Genomic DNA, 21,419 nt, shown 5'->3' with positions numbered 1-21,419 from the left:
GCCTAGGCACCACGTTCGTGAGTCACGGGGGGAGGGGCACTTTGATCAGCTGCCATAAAAATTAGGGGCACGTTGTAATTTATGTATATATAAGCCCTGGCACTTGAATTATATCCCTATCTGAATTTTAAAATTTATTATTATAATGTGTATTTACAAAAAAAAAAAAAAAAAAGAATGTATTTTTAGGTTAATCAGTTAGCACAAATCCAACGTTCACCAGTTCAATCTCCATATTTCAACAGTTTGCAGCCTTACATCCAGCAGTGTTTGGTAGTAAGACGTGCTCGTCTTACTAGGGGGAGGATGTCGGATATCTGTAAAATCCTCGATAACGTTATTTGGCCGCCGGCCTGTTATCTACAATAATTGTCGTCGGTCATTACGGTAGACTCCACGTCGAGAATATTCGATACCCCCGCCCCGCCTGTGCCATCTCGGTCACTGCCTGCCGTCTCACCGCGAACCCGTCAACGTCTAGTTAGTGACCCTCTGTCTGTTCGTTGCAACTGTTGCAACGGCCCCGGCACCTTTGTCACGTCCGCGTGTTGCGCGACAGACTATTTTTCTGCGTGATCGATGTTGTGAATGTGTCGTGTTAAGTATCCATCGGCCGTGGCGTTTCGCGTGTGTTAAGTCGATCCGTCCATATTAGTTACCCGTCGATCACCTGTGGTACGTTGTCTCGTGGTGTACGCGGGCAGGTATCTGGTTGTTGGCCGTCGCCATTGTGTTGCGTGGAGTATCGGCGACGTCCGAATTATTAGTGTGCGCCACCCGTCAGTGGCCATCGTTGGGATTCCCAGTCCACCAGCGTCGACTCGCCGTATGGACCAATTAAGCAGTCGGAAGGTGAACGAGTGGCAACATTGCGGGTACCAGGGAGACCGGTGATTGTACCATTATATTATTATTTTGTATCATTTGTACCTACGTGTTAATTTTACCTATGTATATCCATTAGGGGGCGCCCATCCATTTTATATGAATGTAAAACATTGTAATCTTACATATTAATATTAGGGCGATGCTTCTGGCTCGCCATTAGAACATATTACCTTGAGTTCTTCATTCTTATTTATATTGACGTTACGTATAAGGGACCCACTCTCATCCGTGCCTTGCGTGGTGGTGCTTAGCGCTATCATTTTGTTCAGTCAGAGCGTGGAGCAATACAACACGATAAAAATATTATTTAAGTGTAGCCGAGTCGGTCGATGCCTCTGGGTCGGCAGTAAGGATTTTATACTACATTACATATATTTTTTTACGATCAAAAGTTTTCTAAAAACGAGATTTACAATTTTTCAAATTTTCTGGTAACGGCGTAATCCCATTGGTTGACCCAGTCGCCTAGTACGATAATATTATCTTATCATTCGCCTCTTGGATACCTATTCAAATCGTTCGCTAACGTCAGTGTAATCGCACGACATCCGTCGAAGCATGCCCAGAACCGGAAGTCACAGTCGGCCAAATATTTTAACGTAGGTCCACTGCACTCTTCCATAAATTGTCAACTACACCGGACAATCTCCATCTGTCAGGTGTCACCCATAAACTCGCGGATTTCTCTCGAGTCTTATCGTTTTCCGGGAATTTTAACGGAAAACGACGATTAAAGGTGGGCGTGTACTAAATTCTTCACAAATTCTAATCCTCCCACACTTACCTGACCTATATAAGCTATATTTTTAATACAATATTATAAGCTTTGCAGCGCTCATTTATTCGGTTAATTTAATATTATAACAAATTTCGTAGTACCTAATACTTCAGCTTGGCAGTTATTAAAAGTAATTTCGTTCAATGAATACATTGGCCACAATTTATTTCTTTTAAAGTGTATATAAATGACAAATGTATACGTTTTATAGAATACATTTTGCTAACGTCTCGTTAGCAGTACTATATCGTTAAATAATATTCCACGTTTTGATACGGCACATGTACACAATTCAAATAATATAGGTAATATTAATAATTATAATAATATGTAATTGCAGGAAAATGTAAACCACCTGTACGATAAATTCAATATAGTTCGGTATAGACGTATATAGATTTGGGTACCTTGAAAATGTTTAATTTATCGTGACAACATAATATTATAAATTATTATTATCTATGATACTATATCCTACAAATGGCATGTATAAAATATAAATTGTGGAAAAACTCGTTATATGCGTTCGCGTTTATAGTAAATTTGTAAAACTACTAAGTGTAAACTCTGTTCGTTAGCAATTTATGTCAATTATATATATTATATTATATATAATATCATAGACGAATACAATGTTTGAATTATTGTTATACGCCATATGTACGAGTATAATACCGCTATTATACATATCTATATAATTATATATAATATAATGTCAAAAACTATATACGAGTGATTACCGTACCTAAATCTATAGTTGGTTACAATTTGTTTGTGTTTTGAAATATTTTCACAGCTATATATTATAGTATATACCAGCCGCTGCTATTACTAAACCTGTATACCAGCTATTATTTGTACTATTTTTTTTAACTTTTGGCTAGAATGCCATTTTTTAAGTGTTGTGACGTGTTATACAATTTATTATAATACCTAGACGATTAAAATAATAAAACAACTAAACACAGCAATATTTTTATTTTATGACAATCTATATAATAACCTATAGGTAATAAATAGTGATTTTAAATAATTGCTGATAAAATGTTTTCCCAAACCCACCAAAAAAAAATTATATGGTTGTCTCAATTACAGGACATGATACCTAATATGTGAACTTACCGCTTGCAGTGCAAAATGTGTTGTGTTTTTCTCTGTACCGTCGGGCCATAGCCCGTTCGTATTTTTTTTTGCTCAGATTTGAATATTTTTTTCGATATTCTTATGATTATTATATTACTTGAATAAATAGAATGATAGAAAAAAAAATGCCAATTTCATTTGAATAATATAATATATATTATATCTAAACCTCTGTTCATTGCAGTGGGATGAGTAGGTACGATCGAGTTATGCGTATAAAACTATTTCTAAACAATGATAGTTTAATAACATAATCAGTTTCCTACGGAATTTTTTTTATGATATGAAGAAACGTCTCTGTACATTTTTATTACCGTCATATTACCTTTATATACACACATAGGTAAATATCTAACTACGAAGATTCCGTCATTTATTTATTTTTTCTTGCAAACCACTCTTTACACAAACCGTGTATACAATAATAATATAATTACTACCTCGATCTTTAAATATTATTACACACTCGGTGTACATTGCCAAGACTTGCGCATGTACGCGTGACGAGGAAAAAAAACATTGTTACAATCGTGTTGTTATTATTCCTCCTTTTCAACGATTGCGTAATAATGTCAACACTCGATGGGTACATAGCTGTTTGATGTACCCAATACTTTAGGTTTTCACTAAATATATAATATTTATAAACGGCAAAAATCTAATAAAAAATTTGTTCGTGCCACACGTTAACGGTGTGCGCTAAATATTAAAAACGAAATTATGAAGTAGATAAATCTGTATTGTAATATTATTGGGGATGTCGCGAACTGTAAGATTTTTTGATCCACCCGAACGAAAATTTGAGTGTAACATTTCAAAATATTCTATGGAAATGACTAAATGATTAGTTGGGTTCAATCATCAAACCACCTAATTAATAAAACTTCGTACCGAATTTAGTGAAGAACGATCAAAATTAAATAAAACGAAAATTTTATTGTACCTAGGTCGAGTATAATATTGTAAGTTTTAATTTATTTGGCCGTCGCGTCACTTTACCAACGCAATACATTTTTTTTAAACAATTTTTTAATGTTCGGTTCGGTCGACGATGTAAATTTGAATGGTGCCTGCGCAGGTCGAGTTCGTCCTCTCAAAAATCAGGGTTCACCACATATCATAAATTAATGATATGGAAGTAAAAATTCGTATACCATAATATTATTATATATGCATTAGCATATAGCTTGAAAGTAAAAATGTAAATCTCGTTTACAATTCCGAAACGTTAATATTCACCGCACAATTAGCTATATATATTATATATGGCTGTATTATATTAAATATTATAATTTATCGATGCGAAGGTGTTAAAATATTGTTTTTAATCGACGGGCATCACTATATTATAATATTGTATGATAACGTATATAAAATTTGTAAAAAAAAAAACGGTCATTATAATTTAATCGTGTTTTAATTGTTTTCGTCTAAAACAATTAATAGGTTTACACGTGTACCTCTACCCATATAATATTATAGTTTTACAGTTAATAACACTCGATATACCTCATAATATAACATATGTATAATTTACTATTCGTCTAGACGTAAAATTACATTTTTCTTTTCTCTATTATACGGCGATGACGCGTATAAAAAGTGAATTTTATAATGATTTCCCCTCTACCCCTCCCACGACCGATTTCAACACGCTGACGTGTTAATTTAATGTGTATTTTAATATACTCACATTCTTTAACGACCATAAACTTGACGCAGCTACATATAGGTATTTTATATATATAATATATTGTTAACACCATAGGCGGTTGTATAGTAGTCGTAGCGAACTATTAATATATACGACTTCGATCTTTGCCTATATACGGTTGGGGCTTTAGGGCTATATTGTATCACTTTTTTATTTATTATATACAAATAAAAAATTCCCAAAAACGACGATAGCGCGTAAAATCAACAATCGATGCCTCTGCCTTATTTGTGTTATTATTATTATTCACACATCATTATAACAATACACACCTGAGTCGTAGTAGCTATAGTGTTATATAGATTAAATATAGCTTTATACATATATTATCAGTTCTTATATTATATCATATTATTATCGCTCTTCGGATTTCCCAGAGTATAGCTAAACTGTTCAAAGTAGGCAAGCAGGACCTGTTACAATATATTATCTACTTATTTATTTATTAATTTATTATAAGATTAACGCCAAATGTATTTTATAGAATGGTATACAGTATATACGTATTTAAATCAGATGGATAACAGCATAGATTCGAGTACAAACTAGACTAGGTAAATGAAAATAAGAAAAATTTAACAAAATACGTGATATACGATGTGAATGTAGATCACATTGGCCAACCTAAGCATCTTATGAAGGTGACAAGACGAGTTAATCTACCTAGCATAGGTTTTTAAATTTTTGTTTTTATTTTTTTCAATAGTTATAAATTATAACCGAACGATAAAGATTATAGGTAATAATAGTTTCTCTAACATTTTAATATTGATCATAATTAGGGCACTAATGCACTATATACTACACTAAACATTCTAACAACTTCTGGGTATAAGACCTAGACCCCCTCTCAAAAAAGTGTGCTTATCATAGTATATACTGTGATTTCTACATTTCGGCCAAGTCTGCTCTGCGTTTAATCGATAACAATGCACAAAATAATATACATTCATATGTAGCAAATCTCTTTTAATCTTATTGCTTATACCGCTGGGCCAGTTTCGAAGAAAAATAAACACTTAATCGTTCAGCTTACAAATGCCTAGGAGATAGGTTTGGCTTTATACGTACTTAAAGTACATACTATAATATTATATATAGTTTGTATATAGGTGTACAGAGTTTGACCCAGAAAACAGATGTCACGCTGACGTCCTCTCCTGCAACTGCTGCAGTATAATAATACAATATTATTGTGCGTATAATTCAAACCTAATTTTAATCTAATATCCGTGAAAAAGTTGTTCGATTCACTAAAGTAAAGAACTCATAACCATCCGTAACCGCGATGGACCGCATCATTATGACCGTACGTCATATTACAGTCTGCAGGTCTCGTGTTGTCCTGAAATTTCCCAACTTTGCTGCTGCTGCATCTATATGTTGTAAACAGCATCGGTTTCATGCAAGATTATCACACCCGGTGTCTCGTACGATGGTAAGTACCCGCGCCGAAATTTTATATTATTATATTCGGAATAATAATAACAACTATATTTATAATAACATGTCGCGTGTGGGGGTAGGTAGACAGCCGTGCAGCGCGGAGACGAATAGAAATAAAAACTGCGTTTTATTATTCACGCCCGAGACGATCGAAACGTAATAACAATATTAACATGGACGCGCATGCATATAAATGGTGTGATTAAATGCCGACGTCGCGTCGAAAGACGATAATGTGTGCGCTGCTGCACGCGGTGAATGGAGAGGTAAAAAAAAAAAATTTTAAATTCCCGCGTAATAATAAATTATACGTGTGTGAGCGCCGTTAAATACAAAACGGAGATTCGATTGTGTTCGCGAGCTTACGCCACGTCCGTTTTGGAGGCGCTCGTGGGCGGAACGGCCGTCGCGTGTTGCGGTGCATTCTAAACGGGCTCCCCCTCCCCCCCCCCCCGTTCGGCGTAAGTATACGACGTGTCTGTGTGTCCACCTGTGTGTGTGTGTGTGTGTGTGCCCATTGTTTTCCCGTCGACCGGTGACTGCTCTGCGACCATACGACGACAACGACGACGACGATGGCGACAACGACAACGGAGCCACGTAACCACTGGCACATCCGCCAAAAAAAAAAAAAATTTAATAAAAAAATATAAAATACGATTTCAATTGGTAAGAGGTTCGGCGTCGTCCGTCATTATATTATTGTACACCGTCATGACGAACCGCGAGACTTCGGCCGACTTCGCCCCCCCCCCCCCCGAGCCATCCCTCCCCACCACGGGAAAGCTGCAGACCTAAAGATTATATTATTATTATCGTACAGTATAAACGAGTAGGAACGAAAAATGTCAAAGAAAAACTCTATGTGAGCTACATAATATAAGACAAGTTCACACTTGTGCTACGTGGTCCACAACTATTGGTGATGAAGAGCGAAGCTAAGAAGATTATTTGAAAGGTTAGGCGAAACAGAAGGCTGGAAAACTTATACAAAATGGATAAGACATTGTACAGCTTATTGAAGGTATAAGAATGCTATGGGCCGGACATAAAAAGATATAATGACTTGGACGTCAGGGGGAGGAGACCTGCAAGGAAAAGACCTCGAAGAAGATAGACAGACCTTATTTATAACCTTAAATGAATTACGAAATACGGTAGCCCAAGAAGTTGGAATACATTGGCAAAATATAACGTATGACAGAGGAAATGGGAGAATATGGTTATGGCGGTTGCTCGGAGGATCGTAAAGCCGGAATAAATCATAGAAACAAAAGATCTGATCATACTCCAGTGACTAAACTTCTTTTTGGGATATGCTAAATGTACTGTAGTCTGAGTGCTGCTCCCTGCCATTGTCATCCACCACCTCTATGGAGAAGGAAAAAAAATGGAGGAGACAATTACAACGGATCATGTGCGTATAATATGCATTTGAATTTGATTTGCCACTAGATGTGTCCGACAGAAAAGCCTCGTAGAGCATCTGCACACAGGCACCTATACCTTTAAACAGATTTGAAATATTATCGTTTTATTTGATGCATCGTATTGTTATAATATTACTCTAAACCTATATTATAATAATAAACGCACGCGCGAGCGTTATAGGGAATTGAAAAAAAAAAACAACAATAGTAATAAAAATACGTGGGTTCGACCCCCACCCCCCCTTCCGTGCCACTCGCACATAGCGCAGTTTTTACATCCGCCGCACGAGGACACGCGTCTAGGAATTCCCTACACTGTATGAGGTGCGGGGGAGGGGTGCTGCAGCGGGTGACCTCGGACGCGGATATCCGGTGCCCCGGCTGGTCCGAGCACGTGAAAAATCGTCAATGGGTTGACTCCGATGTCCATACACCATCTACCGCGGTGGTCTTTAGAAATAATATTTATTTTTTTTCCTATCATAATATTATTATGTATTGTGTTGATAATAATTGTGCCTTTCTATGCTGCAGCGAGAGGTGTACCTACCTGACATCTTTGCTGCGTTTTTGTATTGTACGCCTATACATGGACATTAATGATAATATAAAAGCCGTTTAGGTATAGGTATTTGCCCGTATGGCTGTATGTCATGTCCACTACACTTAGACAGAAATCTGAGTCGATTTTAATCCTGCAAGGACCGCCTTAACTAGACCACCTTCGGCACCCAAAAACGGTTTAATTTAGTGGAGATAATTTTTTTTCAAAAAATGTTGTTTACAACAATAATAGGCTAATAAATTAAAATTGTCGCAGGTGTTCAAAAAGGAGTTACGGGGACCCCAGTAAACCGTTGATTTTTAATACGCATAAGCATGTAAGTATATCTTTATTGTTTTTAAACATTTTATTGTCATAACATAATACTATCACAGTATCATATTGATAACAGAAGTCGTTAAAAAAAAACAATTTTGATTATACAATAACTATCTACCAACTTTATATCAATAGCGTGTGTCGGTATAGCAGAGTGTTACATAAATATATATAATATATATAATCAGTAAATAACACGCTACAATTTATAATGATGTATTATTGAAACTTTATAATAATTTGACAATAAAATAATAATATGCTTATCGATCTATAGTGACTTCGATAATATTATATAGGTACAGACAATTCCCAATTATTATTGTTTTTATCTAAGTCATACCTATGTACGTATTATAATATATATAGTTCCCACAGCTACCACCTACCTATCTATCTTAGCTACCTACTTATAGGTATATACACCTCTATTTGGCTGTTTACTCATTTTTTTTTATACCTTTTTTTTTTGTTGTTTGTTTTCAGTTTAGACGATACGGAAGGTCCGCTGCAGGTCATCCCACAAGGAAATCGTGTTGGTATATACCAAAGCTACGACTGCGCACGGATCGTGTTTGGCGAATCGCCCTCGAAAATACCGCCATGGCCGTACTACACGATAAGGTATATTATAATAGCTGATAATATTATTGTGTTTGACAATAAATTATATGACGCGCGTAGGGTGCGACGTTCCTATTTCGAAACGAACTATTGAATATTATTATTGTTTTTTTTTTTCGTCTAAACGCTAAAACACACGAGATTGTAATATTTTCTGGTATCGTTTTCTACAAGGCGCATAAAGTAAATACTATCGGTCAGTACCTGTCTATTTATACCGGCATGCCGCGCGTCTTGTCCGATCACCTATAATAATATATACCAACCGTAATATAGATAGGCATAATATGCTGCATATTATTACGAATCGAATCGTCTATGGTGTCCACTTGTACGGGGCAGACGTCATATTATATAGTATAATTAGGTACCTATATTATTATCAGTGTATAATATAACACGATATCATGTCCGATGTGCGTGAGCCGCTCATTATTATTTACATCCGAAATAATCCTACGCCGTTGTATTTTATAATAATATATATATATATATATTATATGAGCACGTGATTTACATAAAGTTACCTAAATCGATTCCACATAAATAACGCTTGTAACCGCGCGCTCCGTTCGATATCGTGTGAATGCGAGTGCGAGTGTTAGTGTGTTTTTTCCCCCCAATATTTTTGTAAACAAACTCTCGGAGTCCGCGAGATCAACGCACGCCGTTCGCGTATATTTCAGAAAAAAAATTTTAAAAAATCACTGCTTACACGAATGTCACGCGAATGTGCAGTGTGTTAATCCGCGATTGCGCACGACGTCAGAATAACTGGTTTCCGATATTATATTATATTATATTAAAGCTATCGGTGTATACACACACACACACACACGTACGAACGTCCCACGATTTTTTGGAAAGCACAACTAGTTCAGTAGGTCGCGCAAGTTGGCGTACGCCGCCGCGAAGAGCACCGCGCAAGGTTGTTGCGATTTGCGGCCGCAATGTAATAAAACAAGACGTCGCGTATAATATAATAATAATATTAACGTTATTTACGGACTGTTCGCCAACCTTAACAATATTTAGTCGACCGCAGTCTGCGCCCGTCCGCGAGACGAACAAAAATTTAACGATAATACTCGCGATCAAAAACAATTAAAAAAGTAATATACCGCGCGTAAAAGATGCACTTTATTACGATCTGTAATTCAAACACAATAATAACAATATGTAAACTGGATAGCGCACAAATAATTATAAATAACGAAATATGGAATAAGACGTGAGGGAAATCGCCCCGTCCACTGATCGAACCCCGCAACGGGATTATTTTTATTTTGTTACATATTATTGTGCAATAATTTAAGCTTTTTATTGTATGAAGTAGGCAAGTCTCTACATACGTTGACCGGTCAAGCTCAGATTTCCAAGGGAGAGAGCACCAGCACGATAGCGAGGTCAGCAGGAGGATGTTCTAATAATTTTGAGTTAAATCTGCGGAGTGAGTATAGTGTTTAGGGTGTAGCTAATATTTTACTGTCGTACTGTTTGGATGTCCGCGGTGAAACGGTATTAATATTATATAAAATATTATTTTTGATCGATGTTCTTAGTTTGTAATTTTTTTTTTTCGAATCTCTTGCCCCTCGTCATCGACCTCGACAACGACGAGATTCAACCGCACATATTATATACCTATATATAAAAATATCATACTGTCATTGTAGCGTTTGCACCGACCGGACCGGATATTGAATAATATGCAATATTGTGTGCGCGACGACGAATAATACCGTATCGGGTCGTCCGCGAATCGCTTTGCCGCGAGGAAGAGTGGAAAAACTCGAAGGTTGAAAACTGCTTGCTTTCGCTCCGATAATAAAGCGGACGATATATTTCTCTGCCGCCGCGAGTATAATTTAAAAGAAAAAGAAGCCCGTTCCGCCGCCGCGTTGGTGCCTATGTACCCACCTGCAGATCTCTCTCTCTCTCTCTCCTCCCTTCACTCTCCCTCATTCCCACCCTCTCACAATCTCTCTCTCTCTCTCTCTCTCTCTCATACACACACACACATACACTCTCTCTAGGTACATTATATATAAAATAACGAAAAGGCCGACAAAACTGTTTTCTTTTAACCGTATAGCAATTTGGTTCTCCCCTTATATATAATTTTCCATTTCTTTTTTTTTTCATTTTTCCCCATACCCTCGAATAAATTAAACCGAACGTGTGCTCTTACGGACGGCGGCGGCGGTAAGGGCCTTTGCATACGTATATATATTATAAAGGTGATGGTGATGGCGGTGGCGGCGGCGGTGGTGGGGTATTTTTTTATTTTAAAGACTTTGGGGAATTGTACAACACACCGGCTTGGCGCGGCCCGACTGCTGCAGACTTCCGTGTGCGGAGGGGGCCGCCGCCGCGGAGTAAAATTATTATTGTCGTAATGATTTTACAACGCCCGGACGTCGGTGCCGCCGCGAAAATTATCGCCGAGCATTTATCTCGCGAGCGCATATAACTCGTTTGTCGGATCTCTACACCGCCGCCACTGCAGCAGCCCTCGACGACCCCTTTTCCGTTTTTTTTTTTTTTTTCAGTAGTATTTCGTATTTATTCATTTTGTTTTTTTTTTTGTTAGTTTGATACCGTTTTTCGGAAGGCCCGCGGTTAGGTTAGGTCACCCCCGGGCCTCGAATCTAGAGCAGCGATCCGTCCGTCTCGAATCACGGTGAGGGGAAAAATCCGATTTCGCGCTATACTATTGTTATCAATACACACGTCGTCCGTCCGTCCGTCCACCGTCCGTCGGTTATATTATTGCGTTTTATTATTTTTTTTCGTCGTTTGCCCACGTGTGCGCGCGTGTGTTAAGCCCCCATTGTTTGCAGCTTCGGACGACAGACCCTCCTCACCCCCCTCGCCGCCGCTCACAGTATGGATATTGTATATACGCATTGTGCGCCTCCGGTGTAAACAATCGAAAATCGGAACCGAAAACGAAACGAAAACAAATAATATACAATATAATAATAAATAATATAACTTGTAATAATAATAATAATAATATAAAGTATTATAACGTTTCGGTGACGAAAAAAAAAAATCCGTGCTGCGGCGGCGGCGGACGTTACGCGAGCTCGCGGGTTTTGTGAGAAGGCGGCAGCGATATACGGACTATACATACAATATATATTATTATACTTATTGTAAACACACACACACACAGACACACACACACACACACACACATAGAAGATCACAATGGACCAAGAAAGCCGTTCCCCGTTTTTATTTTTTATTTTTTTTAATAGCTACTTTCTAGCGCATACAAACATTTTTGTCGAACGGCTCTCGGGCGAACGCGCGCGCGCGCGCGCGGACGGATGCAAACCGTCTCATCGTTTAAAATAATAATAATAAAAAAATACGTGTCATATACACTAAAGGTAAAAGAATCCAGTCGAGAACGGGCGACGGAGCAGGAGAATCTACGGCTCGTTTGTTTGCGTGCGTGCGCGCGCGCGTCTCTCTGCAGCCTCTCGCCGCGTCGCGGTAGTCATCGTCGGCCGTATATATACCTCGCCCCCCCCCTCGCCCCCCCAGCCTCCGCCGCCGCATCACCCGACGGCCGTACCTACCTATATATTATCATTATATATGTAGAGGTGTACCTATCTATACACATACGCACACGAGCACATAGTGTCCGCCGCGGTGGGTTGCACGACGACAACGACGGCTAAGTCGACGACGACAGAGACGAAGAAGACGACTGACTACTACGACGACGACGACGGGTTTAAAAAATAAGTATAAAAAAAAAAAAAAGCCGGCCACCGCCTCGGCTATTCAATAATGAAGAATACACACGCACCGGAGCCAAAGACTATAATATGTGCCGGACACACATACACGCGTATTATATATATATTTACATATACGAAATAATAAACCGACAGAGTGTCTGTGTTTGTGTGTGTGAGTGCGAGCTCAATGAACCTTGAGAGTCCGCGGGACACCCTCCACGGTGTAATATAATATTTTTAATATATTATATGATATAATGTATTATTATCATTACATGTGGTGGACGGGCCCAGCACCCTGGTTAGTGGAATGCCGGAAAACCGACCGATAGGTACAACAGTGGTACAAGTCACTGTAGACCTCTCCAGATCGCGTCTTTTCGGCTCCCCTGTACACAGATATATTTGAATTTTTGTTAAAAGACAAAACAATACGTTTAAGTAACTTCTATATGCACGTTTTATAAAATAATTCAAATATAATATAATCTATATGGCTGGTAATAATATACACGTCAATAACGAAAGTAGGTATGGAATAAGAACAATAAATCGATATTAATTGTATAGTGACAATCACTATACAATTGAGGGATTGCATAAAAATAATAATTTAGCTCTACCGTTCATCAAAATCTGTTGTCGATCTCGTTGGCGATCCGCGTCGTCCTGTACAACGAGGGGGTGCAGGTGATTCGTGGTGCATATAGATACTATGGGGATAAGTAATAAGGAAGGTTAGCCTGAGATATACACCTATATATATATATATATATATATGAAAACGCAACAGATATAGATCAGACCTACGCAGTGCTTGAATTGGAAAAAAAAATTCGAAGTGAGATGCGGAGGTGTGAAAAAAATTTGCCTAACTGCATATTTAGATAATGTCCTGTTGTAATCGACAGTCCCAATAATGAATACACAGTTAGAAGGGGCACCCATAAATATATTTTTTAAAAGGAAGAAGAACTCGGTGCTCCCCCCGCGGTCTCTCTCTATTCTGCAAGCACCTTACCTACCTATATATAGGTACTTGCACCGCGTTTATATAATAATATATATATATAGTTTTCGTGCTTATACCTATAATAATGTATATATATATATATATACTATGCATGTGACGCCGATCTATATCTGAGCCGTTTATCGAACCACACGCGAATCTCTATCGCACGCAGTGTGCCTACGCAGTCACGATCGAATCCGTCGATAAAGTCGTTTGCCGCCGCTAACGAGACGGTCCCGAGAAGTTTTTACCAAGTTTTTTTTTTTTTTTTTACTGCTTCGACTGTAATATAATAATATGTTTATGCGCGTATCGCATATATAGGTAGCTACTCGCGCGCATTTGAATAATTTCGACGGACACTCGCCAACACGTGGCACGCACGCACACACATTATATTATTGTTATTCGCGTCTGCAGCGCGACAATGCAAAATGTCGCGGGCGGAAACCGTAAACTTTTAAACGAAACCTTTTTCCAATTCTTCGGGAAATTCGACGAGTTTAAAAACCCGTTCGCGTATTCGCCGTCGTCGTCGTCGTCGTCGTCGCAATAATATACATGCTATTATCGTAAAAATACGAATACGGCGAGGTCCGAACTCGGAGACATATAATTCAATACAATATCGAAAACGTCGAGGACGCGCGTCCTAAATACTTAAATGTCTATTATACATAGTCTGGTGCAGGGTCTCTCCGTCGCGGACGTAATAATATAATATACATTATTATTGTTATATTGTCACACACGTCGCGTAGTCCGATGGCGTTGACGAAACTCTGTCGCCGTAACGATATCGTGCAACAATAATAATAAATGTCGACAATGATTCTCGCGGGCACGAACGGTCGCTATCGAGAGTTGGACGCTTACAAAATTTGAGGATCCGAAAGACACCCGACGACGCGTCTCTTGTCGTTGTCTAGTCGACGGGCATGTGAGACGGGGTTGGTCAGCTGTTATACATTATTTCATTGTACGGTTTTTCCGCCCGAGGAGAGATTAACCACAGGGGTCAGCGGTATGCGGTAATAATATAAAACGTATTAATTTATTCTTTCACCGTATCGTTTTCTTTTTTCTTATACTATTATTGTTACTTTGCGTCGGTATACTATATATTATGTGGAGACGAGTCGACCGAAAACTCTATATCACTCGATGCGTACCGGTGAAAATGTGCAGCTGAAAATCGTTAATAACAGGTAACACGGCGCACTTTTAACACACACCAACATGGCTACATGTCGACATGTTGTGTCGTAATGACGTTTCACGTGGCCTTGTAATCAATTTACAATTATTACAAACTCGGAATAATAGGAATATACTATATAGGTGGTATAAAACAGCAGCGCACTGCACAGGAAGACCCGACCTCGTTTGAATGTTGTTATATAATGTTGAGTGCATAGTGCCAGCGGCGGCCCACAAGTGGGAGGGAGAACATTTTGAGAAACTGATGGACGTTTTTTTTTTTTCTTCTTCGGTAACGCGTATTTTAATCGAGAGATAATTTTGAACTCTCCGCCCGGACACGAAATCGTCCACCCGAACGTCGGAAAATAGTGTTGGGACATGCGTCGTGTCCGTATACGAAGCATGACGTAGGTCTTGATACTCGCGTTGTCGATGAGTTTTCCGGGGCTCTCGTTCGGTATATTTTATTAACGCCATCGTTTTGGCGCGACCGACCCACACACACACACGACACTGCTGCAGCAGCAGGTCCGGACGCGAACCACACACGGAGCACACGCACGCGGCACACATTATAATATACGACCAGCGCGCACCGACAGCGGCGGAGGGCTTTTAACACACACACACACACACACACACACACACACACACACACACACACACACACACACACACACACACACACACACACACACACACACATAGGTACAGCACCAGCTCTCGGTACAAACACACACATAGGTACATATTATATATACGTGTATAAAAACGTCGTGCCGAGGGGACGTTTACACAGCACACATTTCGGACCGTGAGTGTACACATCATGTTTATTATATACATAATATATACCTATGTACGAATGTGTGTGTATATATAGGTACACGCGAACACACACTCGAGCGGTCGCGCGACCGCCGCCGCCGCCCGTCCCGTGTGGCTGCAGCCAGGTCTGCGTTATTGTGTTCACGCGCGTCATATATGCGCGTGTACGGCGATATACATAATATACGTACATCGTGCAAGGTGGGTATAGGTGGGTGTAGGTCGGTGTAGCTGGTACAATAATATTATATCCCACAGCACGGGATGGGAAGGTGTAAATTTTCGACGGCGTTTTTACAAGGCACTACGGACGGACGCGATCGGACCTCCCGTATTATAATATACATATACCGCGTCGTATTACATAGGTACCTACCTCTTATTACATTATAATGCACCCAAGTGTACCTACATATACCCAGGTATAATATTGTTATGCGTATTGTACGTGCGATCGTCACCAAGGGCCCCGCTGAGGGGGTCGAAATGGCCCTCCCCCCTGGGACTTTTTAACTGCGTGTTCTCTAATATCAATATGCCTATATAACTATTATCGAATCGTAAGTATTTCATTCATTAATATCTTGCCCCGGGCGGGATCGTATCATGCGCACGCGCTCGCACGTCACACATATGATTGATTTTTCCTGACGTTGTTTCGATTTGCTCACGATCAGAGCATATATACGTTTTCCCCTGTGAACTCTGGACATTTTTTCGAAATTGGTTTCCGAGATGAGTAGAAATGTGTTGGTTTTTTTACATACACTACAGTCTAATAATGCGTCGTCTTCGTGAGTTAATTTTTCGGAACATTTTGGGCATTCAGCTTGTTTGTGGTTCTATTGCGTAATATTAACGAAAAGATTATAGAAAAACAGATAGCAGAGATGACGGTATTATACAACGAAGTAGACGATCATATTATATTATTAGAATTTACGGTCTCGGACAAAGCCTATAGGATCGCACTATACACATAAGCCGCGGATCTCTATATTGGCATTTTTCTGCGCGATAACTTTTACCCGCGACCGGACCGACGGCGGCGGCGGCTACGACCACGATGACCTCTGCGGTCGTCTCCCCGCCGCGGTGTGCTCGAGCCCCGGCTACCGGTGTTCCGTTTCGTATGTACCGCGAAGCAGGTATACACCTCAAGTACATACCGCGTCATTGTATATACGCATACATACGACTTGTGCGAATATTCACGACACGTATATTATATATGTATAGTGGGTATACCCGCGAGTGTGTGTGCGGTGTGCGTGAGTGCTATTGTTCATAATATATTATATATTATGTACATAATAATATTATATATATATATGATAGCAGGATGACGCGCAACAGGTATCCACGAATTCCACATTCTGTGTGTGCCGCCGCCGCCGCCGCCACAGTCCTTGCAGCCCACGACGCTCGAGTGTCGCGGTTATAATGTATATAATAGTGATATATAGATATATGGGTAACCTCCTCTACATTATGTATACGGGTTTACCGGCTTTACACACAATATATACGCAATGCGTTCGTGTGTGCGCGTGTGTTTGATTTTGGTATTTTTGGTTTTTTTTTTCGTCTCTCTCTCTCTCTCTCTCTCTTTATTTTTTGTCCGTTTATTTTTCGGGTGGACCGAGTTATGGTCGAGACATGACCGTAACAATGGGATATACGCGAGCGTTTGGCAGCGGCCCGTGTATATTATCGTATAGTATGTATATAACGCATTATATTATATTATAATATGTACACGCACCGTACCCGACACAATGATTCGAAAAAATCAGCTGCCGTCGTCGTGGACCGACCGGGAGAGGAACGGCGAGCTCCGCGCGATCGGTCGGCGTGTATACGTATAGACGTGGGGTGTGTGTGTGTGTGTGTGAGAGAGGAGAAAAAAAATGATATTTATTATTTTATATATTGTAATATACTCGCGCACGCATGAAACGCTTATATCCCATACACGTCCAGCCGCGGCGTAATAATATTTTATACGGATAAAAGCGTTTTATATATATATTTCGTGATCATCCCGCCGCCGACACTGTAGCGCACACCACGCGCGTGTGTACCCCCGTCGCGGCGTGGGGGTTGATTCTTACATTTTTACTCGTTTTCGGGGAACCCTACGTATAATATGTATACAATATATAAATGTACGGACACGTAATACAGTCATACGCGACGCCGTACGATGCCCCAGCCAGCGGTCCACGTCTATACACGACTTGTATTCCGATTCGTATATAATATCATAATAATAACAGTATAGTACAATGACAATACACCGAATAATGCCATTATAACAATCATATTATTATAGTTTCCGATTGACGGTGTCGGTCAGTGCTCGCGTGTACGTGGCTGATTATTATAATAGCCGAGAGCTGCAACTGTCAATAGATCATAACATTGATGCGAGCGAACGATAATATTATAATCTGTATACCTAAATTATAATTTTGATTTTCAGTACGAACGATTTCTCAGCTATGCGCTGTAAAAAAATGTGCACTTCTGCGTACACTTTCGTATACTGTTTTCTATCTACGAGATTTTCGCACACTATGGAGCAGATTTTATTCAGACTATTAGGTACCTATAGGTACCTACAACTCGTCACTCGAGTCATTTTTTCTCAATAACGCATTTCTTTGACGATAATGACTGTTTAATGTTCGTTTATATTATTGCTGCAGACCATACGGCTGCAGCTACCCACCGCTATTTCCATATTCAACTCTTCTTGACGCGTTTACTTACCTACTTCAGCGTACGAAGTATTCGATACTTAGATAATCTAAGTTAGATTTGAAAATAATACCAGTATAACCGCCATGTGTAGTCTCGGATTATTATAACGCGTTGGTAAAATAATGGTTATCGTTTATAAGACCGTGAAAATTACAACAAGTATAACACTGAAATATTGTCACACATACATATATTGGACAGTTTTCGAAAAGTCTTGACACGACTCTAATGTATAATGTGTTAGCCACGTTGAAGTTGACAATCAAATGATTTCAACGTGGAATAATCAAAAAATTGGGTTCCGTCAAATCTAGTGCGTCCAACAAATAAATCCACATGAACTATAATGGCAACTCCACGCGTATATTACCCGTACAACATACTGTCTGGGGTCAAACGAAATTCAATTTGAATCGACAAAAACAAAAAACACTAAAAAGCGCACCGTAGGCACAACTAGGGAATTATTTCAGGGGGGGGGGGGGGCTAGAATTGTATCAACAGCACAGACCATGTGATAATTTGTATGTCAATCTGAAATATGATTATAAAAACTGGAGGGAGCTACAGATAAAAGGGGGAACTAAGCCCCCCAAGCACCCCTTCCCTAATCGTGCATAATAATTAAGCGCACCGCATAATATTGTAAGCATATCGTAATAGTTTATTATTGTATTATGTACGACTACAACAGCTGACATTGGTACCTGCTGCGGTTACGCCGAGCTGCGCGGAAATGACGCGCACAGTTATTTATTTTTTTGTAATAAATTCAAAGCCGTACTTGATTTCAGCGGAACAAAAACATTTTTCGAACGCCTCGCCGGGGACACAAATAACCAGTTCGAGCGATACACATAATACAATAATTGTACATATACGCGTACAATAACACCTATATACATATATGGTTGTCTAATGCATATATTATTATCGTCATCGTTTATCGCCGAATGATGCGCCCGGTTTGCGGAAAGACGATTAAAAAATAAAATATATTTCCGTTTTATACGGTTTTTATAGCATGCGAGCGGTCGTGCACTCGTGCATGCCCGCGAAACGTATCGGTTATAATATAATATGTTTAATGTATAAATGGCGTCATCGTCGTCATCGTCATCGAAGTCGCGTCATTGCCGGAGCGAATGCATTATAATAATGATCATATATCCTCTCGAAAAACGTGGGCGCGTGGGCGTGGAGGACCGTTTCGAAAAAGACGAGTGACGACGGTCAAGGTAGACGGATGAAAAATGTGTAATATTTTTTTTGTAGACGGACAACTCGACAGTGATATCGTTTCCACGTACTCGGTAATTCACGCGTTATAATGTATCACATATACTAATTTTTTTACGATTCCGGTGTACCCTACACGCGATATCAGTATACAAGGGACTAGTCGGATGGTATTTGTGGGACGACGTCCTAGAGGGGGAGGAGGGGGATGCTAGGGGCAAGTGTTGTGTTTAAATTATTTTGAAACCAAGTACATAAAAATATTAAAATCATAATAATGATTATAATGATGTTTCTTCCATGCACATGCTATAATATGTATAATATGCAGAAAGTATAGTAGTTGGCCGATGGTGTTTATGACATATTTTTTTTTTTATAACCTCCGCTCAAATTTAATTTATATAGAGTATATTTATAGTATATTTTTTATACATTTTAGTGATACCTCCTAGATATGGCACCGCAAAATATTCTACTGCAACGCCGTTGTCACCTCCCGCTGCAGCGTGACCGCGGTAGGTCCTATACCTCGTCTACCACAACAAACAACATAATATATATATATATTATTATATTATATCGTCAGCGATTGTGCAGCAGCTGTAGTGAAATAATTATCGACGTAGGTACCTCCTACAACTATATTATAATAGTACAAACGATCGATTTGTCGTCGTTTATTGTAGCAGTCGTCGAATAATCGGTAAGCTCGAAAGCCGCTGGCGAAACGGTTGTCAGCGGGGGGGCGGCGGGGGGGTCGACGACCGCGACAATAGCGTTTTGGTGGAAACAATTCGTCTCGCCGTTTGAACTGATGTCGGTTATTATATAGAATATATATATACTAAACCATATGGGCGTGCTCTGCAGCGGCGTAGGAAAAATTAAGTGACCCAAATTCGTGATCGGCGGCCGATATAATATATTTTCAATCACTATAATATTATTATGGTGTTTTCGACCGATATCATCGATGTACGCCGCGAACGGATAGAATATTGGTACCCGAGGCCCTACCCCACAGAAACCTATTGTGATTATTATTTTTATTGTGCGATCATTGTAATAATATCAAAACATTAGTTTGATTTGTTATCTGTATATTATTATGTTTAGAGCCTTACGATGACCTGCGCAGTGCACGACACCTGCACCCGTCAACGCAAAACGTTCAACGAGCAGCACCAAATACCGCAGATGACAAGAGCCACATCGTGTGGAAAAAAAAGTCGTCGACAAGTCTGTAGCCGTTCTCGACGAATCACAATTACGTATTTTTAACTCGAATTTGATCATAAAATATGTATTTTATAATAATATACAGTATAATCCGACGAAAAACAAGTGGTTTGAAATCTTCCGTACGATTATTGTTAGTTATTCACAACAAATCAGACCGATTAAACACTATAAAGAGCTTTTCAGTTTGCACTGTGCAGCATAATATAACATAATGGTTATGGTTACCATGACGAATCAAAGGTAATCATTAATGTATTAATATTATGTAAATTGGTACGTACCTGTTGAAGATTGCAGGCGGAAACAATAATCCAGACTGATGGAAATTCGTCTGCTTTTATCGGTGTTGCCCCGCGTGGACGGACTTCATTCCGAGCAATAGTTGATATTGTTTTATTCAAAATGTTTTACTACCTCATAAACATAATATAATAGGTATATTGTATATACACGCGC

At 39.3% G+C, this 21,419-nt stretch overlaps 1 protein-coding gene across 1 annotated transcript; it reads left to right on the top strand.

The window, feature by feature from the left end:
• The first annotated feature begins 374 nt into the window (after positions 1-374).
• LOC132950744 (uncharacterized) lies at positions 375-21,052 on the top strand. The gene is made up of 4 exons (XM_061022285.1): positions 375-890; positions 8,220-8,280; positions 8,769-8,906; positions 20,838-21,052. The coding sequence occupies exons 1-4, from the start codon at positions 829-831 to the stop codon at positions 21,000-21,002; spliced, it is 426 nt and encodes a 141-aa protein (XP_060878268.1). The 5' UTR covers positions 375-828; the 3' UTR covers positions 21,003-21,052.
• The last annotated feature ends 367 nt before the right edge of the window (positions 21,053-21,419 follow it).

Source organism: Metopolophium dirhodum, chromosome 8, assembly GCF_019925205.1.
Source record: "Metopolophium dirhodum isolate CAU chromosome 8, ASM1992520v1, whole genome shotgun sequence".
NCBI lineage: Eukaryota > Metazoa > Arthropoda > Insecta > Hemiptera > Aphididae > Metopolophium > Metopolophium dirhodum.
The sequence above is the reverse complement of the archived record's forward strand: the minus strand, read 5'-3'. Positions and strand labels throughout refer to the sequence as shown.